Raw genomic sequence first — 16,024 nt, 5'->3', positions numbered from 1 at the left:
TCACTGGGTAGCGGTATGCTGAAGGCATTAGTGCGCATATAGGCTGGTATTGCCGAAGTTTACACGTTAGAAGTGTTCGCGAGAACAGATGCCATTAAATCGGCATGTCGGACATTTTATTAGCGAAGGCGGCCGGCAAACAGTGCCCTCGAGGAAGAAGTTCTGCGAAGTAGTTCGTACGCTGAAGTGGTTCGTAAGAGTAGACGTCGACCACTCGAGATAGCGAATGTAATATGGTCGAAGATGGCCGGCCAATGACAATCAGTTGTCACGAACAAAATTGTTTGTGAATTCAGACCCTGGTATATTAACCTCGGCGCTCAGGTTAAAACCGGAAACGTGCCACAGTTATGTGGTCACAGCCATCAGCGGCTCTCTGGACTGATGACCTCGCGTGTAGTTCACTGGGCTCGGTTGTCAACCGCATCGGTGCCGCCACTCACGCGAGTCGACCATTGTCTCACGCGACCTCCGTCCGTCTCCAGTAGTGCTGGTTGGACTATTCAGCCATGCAGACGACGGCAGTGTGTTGTCGAATAAGCAACACACCACCGAGCCAGTGGAAAACATCACTCGTGCGTATAATTTTCCGGCGCACAAGCATGCCGGGGTCTTGACAGTAGCTGTAGGAGTCTTCCTTTACCGGCACGCGTTGTATCGAGGAAACATTTGAAGCTGCGCGCTGATTCGCAGCAGCGAAACAAAAGGACCAAGAGAACGGTTCGAGAACTACGTATAAAGAAAGGAGACGGAGGCAAGCGGCGTGCAGTTATGCCGAGGAGTGCACGAGTGAATAAGCGCATGCTGTTAGAGTTTAGTATCTATCTTCAACTGCGCCGCGCAACAAATAAAATGTCTAGTGCACGGTAAGTGATGGTACCCCCATAAAAAAACTTGTTGAATTTATCAACTAAATTTTGTCCGTCGATGTGTACGAGACATTGAGGAAAGAAATGCCGCTTGTAAGATTGAGCCAAACTTCTCCGTGCTGAAAGAAGGCTACCTGTAATAGAGGGAATACAGTAGATGGACACCGAAAGCCCACAGAGTTTAAAAAAAAAAAAAAGAAATTGTGACCAAAACATGCGATGGGAAAGTCTCAAACATGCTTATGTGCTTTTAACTTGCGATATTTTTATGTCAGCAAATGTGACTGATAAGTGTCCATTGACGCTGAACAGACAAAAGTGTGGAAACGACCTCTGCAGTGCATATGAAATCTCCAAGACAGTGTGAGTTTCACTCGGCCCATGGCCAGAGTGTTTTGAGGGATGTGCACGCTTCTGAGAGTTTTTGACGTACCCGCTCTTTACAGACGCCAGCGGCCAGCGTGCCCGTATGCTTAGTGCTTTATTCGCGCTTTTACGCTCGAAAACAAAGTTTACCAAGATTAGCGGTCGCTCATCAGGCGACGGTTTCGATGAGTGAGCTGTGATGCCAAGCTGAACACGCGACTCCGTTTAGGGTAAACAAGAACAAGCACTATGCGAAAGAAAGCCCACTGTTCACTCTGTCAAACTTACGCAAGTCATTGCAACAGTCGCATGTATTTGAAAAAAAAATATTGCGTTGGCTACATAGCAAAGGGGGGTGGGGGGTGTAGGCTTGAGGTTTAGGAAGGGCTAGTATTGTGCTTAGCCGATACCCATTGCTCTGTAGAAGTAAGAAAGTAGGATTGAAGAGAAGCGGAACTATAGTCGGGAGCTGTAAGAAATCACTTACAGCGATAAGGACAGGAACTTCATAAGCTGAGCATGGTCGCCGCGGGACGAGAGTGGAAGAAGGCTTTGTCCTCCAGTGTACCAAATTTTGTTGATAAAGACAACGATGATGATGCCCTTGATAAAGCTAAATGCAAAGTCTGCCCGACTCTTGGCCAATCCCCGCGAGTGGGTAAGCGCCAAACTCAAGGACATCATCATCATCATCAAATGTACACGCATGCCGCGAAGCATCCGTACAATAAAACACGCAGTCTCCCAGCCGCTCGTTACAACGCGGCTGTGGCGCAGTACCGTGTAATCGGACCCAGTTTCGGCTTCCCTGTGTACTCTTGTCCCGAGTGGCTGTAAAAAGCAGCCACGGAGAGTAAATCTTGGTCTTAAAGCGTACAGCTCTTACGCCTTGTGGATGTCGTTTCGCCCCGCTCCATTTACTCTCCTTGCGGGCATTGCCACGACCAGAGTACTTACCTGGCCGACTGCTCCTTTCTTTCTCTCGCATAAAAAGGAGGGGCTCGGAACAGCACTATCGTAGGATATCTTTTTGCTGCCTGGGAGAACTGCGCTCGCCACATATGATGTCTGACATTCGTAAGTTTCTTGCGGTAGCTTTGTCGAAAGAACACAGCTTCTCGTCCGTTGAACTACTTTACCGCTGCCTAAACATATGTTGACAAACACGGATCCGCAAGCCTCCAGTCAGTGGTGAGACCTTTGCGGTGCTTTCGCGAATTAGTCAATGTTTTCTTTTGTTGCACTTTGGACATCGTTTGCAAGATTTCGATTAGAGGCTTCCACCTGTTTGCTGGAGTCAGTATGGCGCCTCGGAAAGGTTTTGTGCGCAGAAGAGTCATATTCTATGTTGCAATCGCCATCAACAGTTTTCTCCATACAGAGGCAGTGAAGGAACGCGTCACGGTATCACACAGCTTCTTTGTAGCGTCAAACAATTATGAAGGACCAACCCCGGTTGCTATTCAAGGAATCGTTTAGCATGCTTTGGGATGTAGTTATTTGTGGCACTATGTTGTACTCTGTGTTATAGGTGGCACTTCCCTTACCACCATGCCTTATGCGCGGGAGCCATCTGGTACTTCAACGCCTGGGTCTTCCTGTGGTCTCGGCGTCGCAACTTCTTTTCCCTGGCAGGCACCACAGCTCTGCGTTCAAGCACCTGTTTAGGTTTCTGGAGGACCCGGGGCTGGTCTCCAAGCTATAAATGCGCCGCATGCCTGCGGCTGTCAGCTGTGTGTGCTGCTACCGGGACGGTCGTTTGCCCCCATACACTTCCCCAAGGTCTTGAGACGTGCTTCCTAAAGGGCTGCAGAAAAGAGCGCCTCTTCCTTGCTATAATCAAGCTCTATTTCTCTCTTCGAATGCCATTTCGTCAAGGACCTGTTCGTAATTCCGTCCAGCGTCTGTGACAGCCTCTGGGGAGGGAGAGCGTATCAAGGGACAGCGTCTGCGTATTCTACCAGATGCGCAGCACCTCAGCGACAGCGTTTCAAAACACTAGCTGTTACAAGGGAAGAATGCCAGAACACTCTTGTTACCACCGTACCACCATGTGTTTTCTTATCGCTGAATTATATTGCACTATCTTCAGGATCCGACCACGAAAACAATAGACTGGCAGTAGAAAATCGTGGTTAGTTCCCAGATAAAGTTAAACCCTCCAAAACCATTCTTCGCAGACTAAGGTGCAGCTGAATCGTGAAATTACACAGTCGTATGAACAGGTGCACCGTTTATGAAACCGTGATGACGACCTCGCGTCACACAGACAGAGACAGAAAGAGAGAAACATTATTCAGCTCGAATTGCCGATGGTCTTCCAACTAGAGTCCCTTAGTCCATGGCGTCTCTGCCGTTTTGTGGAATACCGTCGTTTTGCAAGGCCAGGGCGCCACTGACAACCGGTGAAGAAAAGTTTCATCTTGCTTAGGTCCACTGTCATGCTGTTTGAGAGCCGCCTCAATGGCGGCTGCAGGAAGCGCTGATATTCCGCCGATGAGGGAGTGAGGGAGTGGGGGGGAGATGAGGTAAGGGAAACGGGCAATTCTAGAGTGTGTGGGGCGCTTTAGGGTAACCTCCACAGTGCGCACGCTCCGGACGAGGCCCCGCGCCTCCATAGATTGTATGGCGCTACGCACAAGTAAAAAACGTGTTCGTTTGAGTCTGTCGGATGAGCGTCACCGGCCCGATTGAGAGGAGGGAAAGGACGGCGCAGCATGCGATAAGACTCAAGGATAGGGGAGCGCTCAAGGCTGTCCGTTGGCTGGCCAGGCCCTACAATGCCAAACGCAGAGTAAACAGGTCGTGGGCTAGCTGGCGAGCTGTGTAATGACATGGCATTGCAGCGTGTCCTGGTATCCATATGATATCGATGAGATAGGATAAGCACGCAGTGATGGCTGAAGCCATACGGGCTGGAAAGTTGTCATTTCGGAGACGCCTGACCACTTCCATAGAGTCAGTGAAAAATATCGGAGCAGCCTCAAGAGAGAGGGATGGGAGGTGCTGTATGGCGTTCACCACTGTCTTAGCGAGACCTGGGTCAGTTGTCGCTTCTGTGTCCATGGTGGTCAACAACTACTATGACCACGCGTTTCTTTGATGTTCTGGCGTCTCTATAGAAGCAGAGCGTGTTACGATACCTGAGAAGATGTTTAATATGGTGCAGAACACGCAGTCATCGTCTTTCGGCATATCGAGTGGGGTGCATATTGCGAGACAGAGGAGCGATGTGTAGGAGTTGCCGCTTCTCTGGCGGAATGGGGGCTATTTCTGGCGGTGGCGCCGTGACCCTTTTCCTAATATCATGGCCTGGCTCAAGGACGTGAGGACCAGGTGGAGCTGCTGCCTCCTGCGGTGAATAGACATTATTTCTGTCAATGTGTTGTGCTGCCTCATTTTGTCTAACAGTGATGTGCTGATGTTGAGAGGCAGCCCCAAGGCCACTTTGATGCCATTGCAGTAGACTGCCTCGAGCTGTTCAGTTTGCGGCTGCGTTAGCTTAGTGTATGGCAAATGGTGGTGGTAGCTTAGCGTGATGAGGGTGTCCCAGAGGTGGAGCATGTCCATCTTCTTAAGTGCCTTATCATGAGAAGTTACCCGACGGAGCATGTCAAGCGTCCGTTCTCTCTGCCCCAGCAGGCGCCGTATGGTGGTGGCTCCTTCATCGTGTTTTTGAATGTTTAGGCCGACGAATTTAATGCTGGTGGATTGTGGGATGTCCACTCCCTGCTGAGTGATGAATATTTTTTTGATGAGAAGGTTCGGGGGGGGGGGGGTGGAGGTGGCTCCCTCCTGGACGATGCGTCAGGTTCAGTTCAGATTTAGAAGCGGAGAATTTTAAGCCAATTTCTCCGCAAACTGAACAACGTCTGCCGCCTGGTATCGGGTATTTTGAATGTGGCCAGAGGAACCTGTGTTGATCCACGCCGTGACGTCATCTGCATAACTTATGTACTTAACATCCCTTATCGACAGCAGTGCGCGGTCCACCTTAAACATGGCGAAATTAAATAATGTAGGGGATGGTACGGAGCCCTGAGGTGTTCCTGTTTGAGCGTGAGGGAAGGATAGGGAAGTAGCGCGCCGCCGACATTCATGGTGAATGCTCGTGCACGGAGGAAGTCGCGGATATAGTTGTACAGGACCGTGTGCCGCAACCTGTCCGTTGCAGTTCATCCAGCACCCTGTCACGGGTTACATAGTCTTACGCCTATTCGACGTCAAGAGCAAGTATGGCTCGCAGTTGGGCTGTGATTAAATTGTTAATAATTTGTTCGGAAATTGGGAGGAGCACATCTTGAGTCGACGTGTGTCGCCGATAGCTGTATAGTCGTGGGGATAGGTGGTCGAATTGCTGGACGTGATGGTTAAATATGCTAAGAATGATGTGCTCTAGCAAGGTACCCGCACATGATGTACTAGAAGGAAGCCGAAGGTAATCGCCTCAGAGGATTGCCTTCCAAGCCACAGAGTAATTATAGCAGCAAAGAGCTGAAGCAGAAGTGAGACATTTAGTTTGAAAGAACGTCGGTTATTTTCTTGGCATTTGCGTGACGTCCACATTAATTGTATTTTCACTTATCACTTGCAGCGTTTACTTGCAGTTTACTTTATTGCACATTAGATTATATTGCGCTTATGATTATGCCGTACGGTCGGTGAGCGATTTTCATAGTATTTTGGGGAGTATCCTATCGCGTTAAATTTCTGCGCTACTGAGGAGCAGCACGTGATCTACTATGCACACTGGGCACTTGCGAAAACTCGCCGTTTGCTACAAAACAAGGTTTCTTCAGAAATGGGTTGTCTTTCTATTAGGATACTTATCTCGCGTAGATGAGCAAAGCTGAGCTTTCCGCCACTTGATCAGAAACGATGTGCCCCTTTCCTGCAACCGAACGATGCAGAACACGTGGAGACTGTCGGGCGCAGTAACACCGTGACGAAGAGGAAGAAAACCGCGTCTTGAGTTCGGGAAAATGCAATAACGATTGATATTTTTTATTATTCTGCTGCCGTCTTTCATCTTTAAGGAAAAAATATTTTAGAAGCACCGGGTTCGGCAACTTGAGTAAATGTCTCCACATCGAACATTTCATTTCAGAGAAACCTCACCTCGCTTTTGGACGCTGCTGTATATATGCTTACTCAGCCGTGAAGGAATTTCTACTTGTTTCAGAACGATTTTCTTGATAAATTTTAGCAAGGTATGTTATTTTTTCAGTCCTTTGATCTTTTCCCAAAACACGCAGGGCCGAATTTAAAAGTGTTTGGTTTGTAAGTGACCTCTTCCATTCGTCGGCTGTCTTCGGTAATAACATGTATAATGGATGAAAATTGTTCTTACGGCCACTTCTGACGTAAGAGCCTTTTGTGAATACGGGCCCTGTTGTTTTTGTTAAAACAAAACACCTCTCTAATGCCTCGTTATTCTTGCCTCTATGTGTAAAATGAACTAAACCAACATAAATGACTTCGACGAAGATAGGTCCTCCGATCGAAACGTTGGCCTGCCTTTCTGTGCACTTTATCCCTGTTTATAATCTTTATACCACAGTGTGCTACTCCATCTGTCAGCCCCCTTCTCGATTGAGGCGACAAGTAGGCAGCAAGGAAAATGTGGAAGTCTGACAAGCGAGCATTGGTTGCGTACTTAAATATAATCAAATCGTAGAGCAGTGTGGAGCCGACGGTTTGCGTCATGTCCGGGACGAAGGCGTCGAGTCCTGGCGCTGGGCGCGTCACGCGTGTTTTGCCAGCGGTGCGCGGCAGGGGAGGAAGACGAAGAGGGCGAAGGGCGCGCTTCACCACCGGGGGGCGGGAAGCAGCGAGCCGAGGCCTCCGCCATGGACGCCGGCGCACCGCGGGAGCCCCGGGAGGACGAGTTCCGCCTGCTGGACGTCGGGCCGCGGCAGCGGATCACCGACGAATGCCCGTGAGGATGCGTCAGCGACGCTTGACGCACCTGTCGGCTGGTTCAATACGCAGGGCCGCCGATGCTCCGGGCCACTGGCCCGCTATAATCGCAGCTGCCGCTGCTAAGTGTGACGCGCGTCGCGGGGAACGCAGCGTCGAAGAAAGCTCATTGTGGGCAACGCCCCTTTCTCATATCGCGCGTCGGTTTGTGAGGTGTTCGCAAGTGCGAGCTCCCGCTGACACCGAGACAAGGTGCCGCGCTTCTCCGTCAGAACCGATGCCGTCGCTAGCCTTTCGACGATGATGCCGCAGAACACTTGTGTGCGTTAGCCACCTAGTCGATTGTGTAGCAGATAATACAGCGTTCCTATGGTATTTTGAGCACGGCGAGCAGGGAATGTGCTTCTTACTATTAGGACAGCTGCGTCAGTGAGAATGGGGGAGGGGGATATCGTTTACCGTTACTTTGCTACCGTCTGTCATGGAGGTCGCACATCACACTGCTTCCGACATTGCCCGGTACACACGCACTAGGTGCATTCTGCTTCGAAATCACGAACACGTTCTTCTAGACAGGCACGCTATTTGGGGGCTGCCAGGCGCTAACTGCGCGTCGAGCGTTCCAAGCGGGCCACTTGCTGACTGCTGTTTCTGCGCAGGAACCCGCCATGGTGGCACCGGCGGACGCGGCTGGAGCGGGCCCTGTGCGGCGTCGCCTCGACGGCCCTGCTCATGTTCTTCGCCATGGCGGCCGCGCTGGCGGTGCTCGGCTACCACTACCAGCGAGGACTCGGTGAGCACAGAGGCAGCGGACCTGCACGGCTCGTCGAGTACAGCGTTTGAGTCGCACTGCTTGTTACAGAACGGGGCAGGCATTAACCTTTAGCTGCTTGACTGCGCTGTGGCCCGAGGGGCAACGTGGAAAAAATAAACAGTGTACAAGACGCGAAACAAGAGCTGATATAGCGGCCATGCTTCAAGTTGGGCCAAGTGATCTAGAATACTATAGATGCAGAAAAGAGTCAGCAGGCTCTCTTCTAAGCAGGACCGCTATTCGCAAAGACCTCTCACCCTAGAATGGTTGGTGGGAGCAAATTCCAGTCAATCTTGATGCAAGCAAATGTACAACGGGCATATTATTACGTTCTCAGCAATTTTCTCCGTTATTTCTAGCACATCCAGCAGCGCCCACAAGCTGCACACAAATTTAAGTGATAATTCAGGGTAAGAGACCCACACCGGAACCATGACATATTGCAATAGAGCTTCTCAGAGGGTGCCAACAAGGCCCGAAAACCAAAGCGAATTGTTTGAAGCTTTTTGTTGTCTTCGCTCCTAGCTCTTTCAAGCAGAGAAATTACGCAGAGAAAAGGAAGGGACGGCGGAGTTTCAGTTTTTATTAACCTTGACAAAAACGTAATGAAAAAGAAAAAAGAAAATGTTTGTAACGTTAGCTCGCACAGCCTGTCACGGATGACGAGAGCAGCGGCTGAGTGATGTGATTGATCTCCGTTGCTCCTTCTGGCTATACATTCCAGCTAAGGCGAGAACACTTCTCACCCCACAGTTTTTTGATGCCCCGAGCATGAAACACGAGCCGCAATCTACGATCCTGAGCCGGCTCTTTGGTTGAAAGTTCAGTGGCCTGACAGCCTGTGACATTTAAAGTGCACATCGGTCATAATGCCATACGGGCATAACGAGATGAGCAGTCTTTGTCTATATCTTGCTCATGAAAAGATTTTCACTTGCCTTATATAAGCTCATCTACAAGAACCCTTGCGCTCACCCTCTGTTGCTCGTGTGTAGAACGTTGTGGCGCGTTTTTCATGCTGACAGCGGCAATATTCCAGAGCTCTGCCCTTACAGGTGTACAGAGCAGCATCTTGAGAAAACCAAGACGACCTGCGAGGTTACGCGGCAAGCGTGCAGGAATCTCATCGGCGTCGTGAAATCATTGCGAGTCGAGGAAGATGTGCTCTGCTAGGCAAGCGTGGCAGCCGGCCTCCGTCGCTGTACGCGGGACCTTGACCGCGCGGACGTGTTGCACGACAGCTTGCGAGATCATTATGTCCGAAGATTAGGCCCGCCTCTACGTGGATAGTCGTGCCTTTATTTCAGAACAACCGCGCCAAGGCTGTTCGCGGTTACGTCGTATCAGGAGCGCTGCTTCAGACCTGTCTGCACAGCCACTCGCGCCAGTCACTTCGGTCGGTAGCTCTCGGTGTCCTGGATGATGCGACATTTGAGAGAAAATAACTGACCGAAAGTACGAAAAATGAATATGTTCTGTGCGCGGGTTCCACCAAAGTGAACAGGTGATGTCACTGAAAACTAATTGGTACGCAAGGGCTCGAGAACAAAAGGGACCTTAAAGGACGGAACAAAGTCCTGTCTCTTAACCACACAGCAGCTTACAGTTGCGTACTGACTGCTGGTGTAAACTAGTTGCTTGCGGCTCGCACAATGAATCTGCGCCTTTTCTTTCTTTTTATATTTCCCTTGGTAGTCCTTGAGTCCTTCGACAGCATTTAACTTTTACTGTCACGAACATATACTAGTGCAAATGTGAATAAAGCTTATGATAAATAAAATGAAAGAAAAATCAAGAATGAAACTAACAGACAAGGAAGAACGCAAAGATAATAAAAGTGCATAGCCGGGCGGTTTGTCGCATGCATGGTTGTTAGAAAACAAGCACAAATAACGATAGGCGAAATAGAACACTGCACCGAGCACTGTCTTCGCGTTCGTGCTCGATTGTTTGCATTCCAAATAACGAAAAGAGGATAAATTAGCGTTGGTAGTCCTTTTCAGCTTCTAATTACACCGTTATGTTTTAGTCCTTAATAGAAATGTTATGTAGTTATATTTTTCTCCATTTGATATTAGTTTGATGTGTGGTTTTATGCAAGTTCTCTGCTTGTCTTGCGCTTGCATTCGTTGTCTTCGCACTTGGAATTAATTTTGAGCAGTGTGCAGGAAAGAAAAAAATATATAGAAACCGGGAAGGAAATGAAACATACAAGAAAGTATGTTAATCTTTTTCAAGTTTTTCGTTTGCCGGTACCGTCTGTCATTTATCATGCACATGGACTTGGAAAAAGTTCGCTAACTTTATCGGGCGCGACGAAAGCTTTCGCGACGCGCTCTAGTAAACGAAGTGTTTTTTTTTTTGTGTGAATACGAGCCAAGTACTGGGCACGTTTTCAAAAAGCAATTCATCATAAGATTCGGCGCCACCCAGTAGTGTTAGCGAACGTTTGACCAGCAATGATGCGTGAACAATGACTGACAGTTCAATCGAGCGAAAAAGTAAAGGAGTTGGACACCACGTTCGTACAAAAGCTATTACTGCCATTAGATTCAAGGAATGGATAAAGCCGCCGAAATGTTCCACTGAAGCGTGCGTTTAACCTATAGTGGCAATTGTTTTGTTCGGACAAAACGGCAGCACGCAAGAGCCCTTGATAACGAATCACATGAGCAGAGCCTCCGTGAAAAATATCCGCAAGCATCTCGAATGTTTTTCTTCCTCAGTTCTTGTGAAACGCGCGTCAGGTGCCAGCGGCGGTATCTGAGTGTGCATGCACGTTCTTTAATTTACCGGAAGAGCTGGCCCACGTCCAGTCATTGGGAAAGCAAACGAGGCGCTCTCGCTTACGCGGTTGACGCAAGCAAGGAGGCTGTCATTAGGAAACTTGGTGTTTTCGTATTGTTGATGCTGTGATAGGAAATGTAGACGCGATGAGCACCTGTATAATGTGCTATAGATGTTGTCATAACATTTAATTTGCTGTAGACTAGCAAGTGATAACGCAGAAGCGTTCCGGCTTTTCTGCTTGTTATTCCGATCGGTGAAGTTTCTTTCGACGAGCAAGAGACTACACTGATGGTTATGGTTTCCAAAATATCGCGGATAGTATACAACGTCGGAGGTGTCTGTAAGCTGCAGGCACATGATGGGCATAAACAGGGCTGCAGCGAGCCGAATACACGATGCAGAGTTTGCGTTGAACTACATTCACTATAATAAGCGACGACACATTTGCCGCCGGTAGCTAATCGCGGACAGGGGCCAGCCTGGGCGCGCAGTCTCAAAGGTAGTAACTCTAAACCAAGTACTAGGTAGTTCAACCTACCAAGCGGAGATTGGCCCAAGATTTGTATATTACACGACGCGCACGGTCTTCGGAAACGCAAATCTTGGGCCGAATTCGCGGAGCTCTTCGTTTCTAGATTCTGCTTGCCTTTGGTCGGTCACCTTCACTAACTATGTCCGACATCACGACCTGCTGTCACCTGCTCTTACGAACTGTTACGAGCGCAAGGACTTTTTTTTTGGGGGGGGGAGGACTGGCCCTGGAGTCGAGTAAACCGGGAGTCGTCGAATTCGCTGCTCTGTTGGCCACGATGGCGCAGTGTCTATGACTTTGAGCTGCTGAGAATGAGTTGCGGGTTCAATTCCCGACCAGAGTGAGCGCATTTCGACGGTGGCGAGTTGCAATATGCTCGTCTACATAGATTTAATTGCACGTTAAAGAACCTCAGATAGTCAAACTTAGTGCGGAGCCATCCACGTATACGACGTCGCTAATGGACCCAGCGTCACCTTGGAACGTAAAAAATCAATCAATCAATCAATCAATCAATCAATCAATCAATCAATCAATCAATCAATCAATCAATCAATCAATCAATCAATCAATCAATCAATCAATCAAGGGTTCGCAATTGATGATTGCGCTACTCCACGTGTCAGTTGCTGACTGTGCACCGGGCACGGTCGCGAGTCCTTTATGATAAGTGCGAATCTGGGCCTGTATTCACAGAAAGCTTTCGCGCAACAATATTTCATAGGGTAAGATTTTAGCCAATCCTGATGTCGGACATTTTATTCGCGAAGGCGGCCTTCAAATGTCAAGTGGCACTAACGAACGAAAGCTCTCGGAACTAAGCTCTCGGTTCCCAATATTACCGCCTGTTTTATTCCCTTATAGAGCTGAAAGATTTTAGTGCTTAAGGGTGGCACAATGTGCGGATCTTCCTTTGAGACTTTGCATTCTCGTGGAGTTCGGCGGTGCTTTAATGGCGGCTTGCGCGTTTCTGCCGCAGATTACGGCGGACTACGGCTTGGCATCCGACCGGGCCGAGCAGGTAATTGCACGGAGACCTTCCTCGGGTGCCACATACGCGGGGAAGCCTTGCGGTAGTTCCCGCACCTTTTGTCGCCCAACGGACCGCAGTGGGCTACCGGCCACCGACACGCATAGTGGAAAAGTAGGGTCGGGTCTACATACGCTGCGCGGGAAGACGCTTTCATTCCTCCGCTTCGCTCGCTAGGATAGACTATCTGTTGGGCGGTGCATTTATTGGTCATCCATAAACTAGGTAAGGTGTTGCCCGCACATCTGCCGAGTCTGTTTGCGTCGAGTTAGATCTGCCTTTTGCAACCGTGCCCTCCTTGCGTTATCGGGCTTGCTATTTATAATTCGCCGTTGAAACGCGACTAGACAAAGCGTACTGGGTGAATGGGCAGGATTGAAATTGGTAGAGCGAGATCTTGTGGACTCTTTCTGGTCCCTGGTGGTCGTTTCTAAAGTTCGTTGCCGTGTTAATATGGTTCCAAACAGACACTGTACTGCATACAGCATACTCTGCGAACAGGCTGTTCTGTTAAATTGTAGAATTTTGTGTATTCTTCTTTTTTCTTCAGCGTGTGAAAGTGGCTCGATTGCGTAATTACCTTCCATTAGACCGGTGAACGCTCTCTTAAATCGGAAGTTACGTTTTGTTCAATACTATAACATGCTGACATGACAAAAAATGAACGCTGTGAACGATATATCAAGATTGGCAAGTTCTTTTCAATGCGTTATGTACTGTCACCACGGGGACTGACGGTGACTATCAATTAGAAGACAGTTCACGTATGACGCAATTTGTAGTTCTGGCGAGTGTTTATTTGGATGAATGATTGTTGGTTGCGGTATTATTTGGGCCACGTTTTCGCCCTTGAGACACTAGAAGGCTTTAGCTTAGCGGAAACATGCAACCGCCGTCAGACTTAACCTGTACAGCGCAAACACATCCCTAGTGGCTTAATTTTAACAAACACAGGTTAGGAGCTAAAATAGAATGCCCTGGAAGGAACATATATCTACGCTATAGCACTATAGCATATTCAAGGCACATGTCCGCAGGATAAACTGAAGTTATTTCATCATGTCTTGCACACCCGCCCAAGCTTCCGTGCTTTTAAGGAGGCTCTAGCTCGGGAGCTCTAATGTAAATACATGGGAATGGATAATTTTTTTTGGAGGGGGGGGGGGGGAGGAAAACCACTGCACCAGTTTTGATGAGACTTGTTGCATTTAAAAGAAAACGTTAAAGTCGAGCGACTAGAGGAAGATGATTTTCAATTTATGCGATCGATATTGTTACGGAGGCAAGTTGCAAGCGAAGCATATATTTACAAATTATTTACAAAGAAAGCTAGGGCAAGAGAATATGTCTGATCCAGCCCACGTGCAAGCGATCTCATCGTCATCTTCATCACTCTGCCAAACCTCGTGTTCATTCATGTATCAATCACTCCCTAACGTCATCCTCCGTTAGCGGAAGCGACGTCCTGGCGCTTGTTACGAAGGTGAAGAGCTAGAAGGGCGATCGGGTTTCAGCCGGGAATTGTGAAAAACATCAATTGGTAGCGAAGAGGTAGAAGAAACAGGGCCCAGGAGTATAATCTCCTAATTGACGTCACCGAGTTGATGCATCACCTCCTAGGGCCCGGTGTTACGTGGGAGTTTTTCTGATAGGCTCTCTGGTCCGTAGGAGGACCAGAGAGCCAAGCATGAAGTGCGCACTTCTGTGTCGGCTGTCGTAACGGGACCTTTGGGAGTCCTGCGGAGCACAGAGTCGGTCGTGGGCAAATTGACGACCTGCACAGGCTCGACTAACGACGTCACTGGCGTATTCAGTAGGCGAGTGAGAGGCCGATGCAAGGAGAGTCTCGAATGACAATGCAGGATGTCGGCCAAACAGTAAATAAGACGAGAAATATCAAGTGGTGTCATGCCGTGACGAATTGTACGCGAAGGTAAGAAATGGTAACGTGCTGTCCCAGTCACGGTGATCAGGTGAATCATACATGATTAGCATCTCAGTTTGGGTTCGGTTCAGGCACTCGGTCAGTCCATTCGTCTGTGGATGGTAAGCGGGGGTGAGGTTATGTTCAGTGGAGCAGGCACGAAGGAGGTCATCTACCACTCGTGAGAGGAAGTACCTCCCACGACCGGTGAGGAGCGGCCGAGGGGCGCCATGATGTAGAATTACGTCGTGGAGGAGAAAGTTAGTGACACCTGTGGAACAGCTTGTCGGCAATGCCCGGGTGATTTCGAAGCGCGCGGCGTAATCTGTTGCGACCGCAACCCGTTTATTTCCCGAGATGGACGTAGGGAAAGGGCCTAGAAGGTCAAGGCCGACGCGGAAGAATGGCTCTGCAGGGATATGAATCGGTTGTAGCTGGCAGCGCTGAAGGGCGCTTGCGGCGTTGGCAGCGTTCACAAGCAGCGACGTAGCAGCGCACAGAACGGTACATGCCAGGCCAGAAAAACAGACGGCAGGTGCGGACGGATGTACGCGACGCACCTAGGTGACCGGCAGTTGGTACGTCGTGAAGCTGGTGAAGAACGCTGGAGCGTAGATGGCGCGGCAGGACAAGCAGAAGCTCTGGGCCATCTGAGCTGAGATTACGACGATACTGAACGTTGTCGTGTAGCTCAAACAGGCGAACAGAATTGTCTCGTGATGGAGCGGTTGGACGGTAGATTTACATTTTTCTAAATTTTCTAAATTTAGAAAGCTCTAGTATCAAGTTTACAACTCTAAATCAGCAATAAAAACGGTATCAAAATTAACTAGACTGCTACTAATAAGACACCTAAAGCGAAGAAAATGGATGCATTGCACACTGTTTAGATATACAAAGGTAATATTAATTAATCAACTAAACTATAATAAATAAATGAATAAATAAATAATCATATTTTAATTGGTTAATTTGAAATACTCTCACTGCCATTGCGGAGTTAGAGATAGGTGATACAGTTGCGGTACATTGTTGCAGATGCAAGTCTTGAATGAAGATCGATCAGCGTTGCTGGCGATGGAGACAGGGAGGTGGTTCCATTCCGATCACGTCTTTGGCACGAATGAATGAAAGTAAAAGTTGGTGCAGCAGCTCGGCACTTGATCTTTAAAACGATGATCAACACGTGACGAGATGTAGGATGGCGCAGTAAAGAGAGCGTTCTTGAGATCGTGGTTAGTGAATAAGACTTGACAAAATACAGAGACGATCAACTTCTTTTCTGCAAAATAGATTAGGAAGGTTATAGGAATACTTCATTGCTGACACGCTGGAATATAGAGAATAGTTGGAGTTAATAAGAGGAGCTGAATGGTCCTGGACGGCCTCAAGAGAAGAAATGAGCACTGATGACGAGGGATCCCAGATTGATGATGCGTATTCTAGTTTGGACCTAAGTAATGTTTTGTAGTGTTAGTTTTATTGAAACGGGGGTTAAAGAAAAGTTACGGCACAAAAAAACCAAGCAAACGGTCTGCATTGCTAATTACATAATAAATATGATCATGCCATGTTAGGTTATTAGAAATGTGCACACCAAGATCTTTGTAGGAGCGGATGGAGACTAATTTCGAGCCATTAAGAGAGTATGAGAACGATATTTATTAACACTGCTGCGCGAAATCCTCCTTATTTTGTGTTTGATAATGTTTAGTTTCATTGACCAGTCACTATACCATGAAGAAATACTATCTAGGTCTGACTGAGAGGCACAGTCATT

The 16,024-nt window shown here is 48.4% G+C and overlaps 1 protein-coding gene across 3 annotated transcripts in view; it reads left to right on the top strand.

The window, feature by feature from the left end:
• Nep2 (M13 family metallopeptidase neprilysin 2) overlaps positions 1-16,024 on the top strand; it is a 122,994-nt gene that overhangs the window by 65,493 nt on the left and 41,477 nt on the right. Inside the window, exons 1-3 of one of the 3 annotated variants that reach the window (XM_055065581.2) lie at positions 7,046-7,173; positions 7,814-7,947; positions 12,270-12,311. In XM_055065581.2, the coding sequence (XP_054921556.1) occupies positions 7,085-7,173; positions 7,814-7,947; positions 12,270-12,311 (265 nt within the window). In that variant the 5' untranslated portion in view covers positions 7,046-7,084. Of the gene's footprint in view, positions 1-7,045; positions 7,174-7,813; positions 7,948-12,269; positions 12,312-16,024 lie in introns of those variants that run through there. The other 2 variants (XM_055065582.2, XM_055065580.2) reach the window with 2 other exon arrangements.

Source organism: Dermacentor andersoni, chromosome 3 (genome assembly GCF_023375885.2).
Source record: "Dermacentor andersoni chromosome 3, qqDerAnde1_hic_scaffold, whole genome shotgun sequence".
Lineage (NCBI taxonomy): Eukaryota > Metazoa > Arthropoda > Arachnida > Ixodida > Ixodidae > Dermacentor > Dermacentor andersoni.
This window is presented reverse-complemented; position numbering and strand designations above follow the sequence as displayed.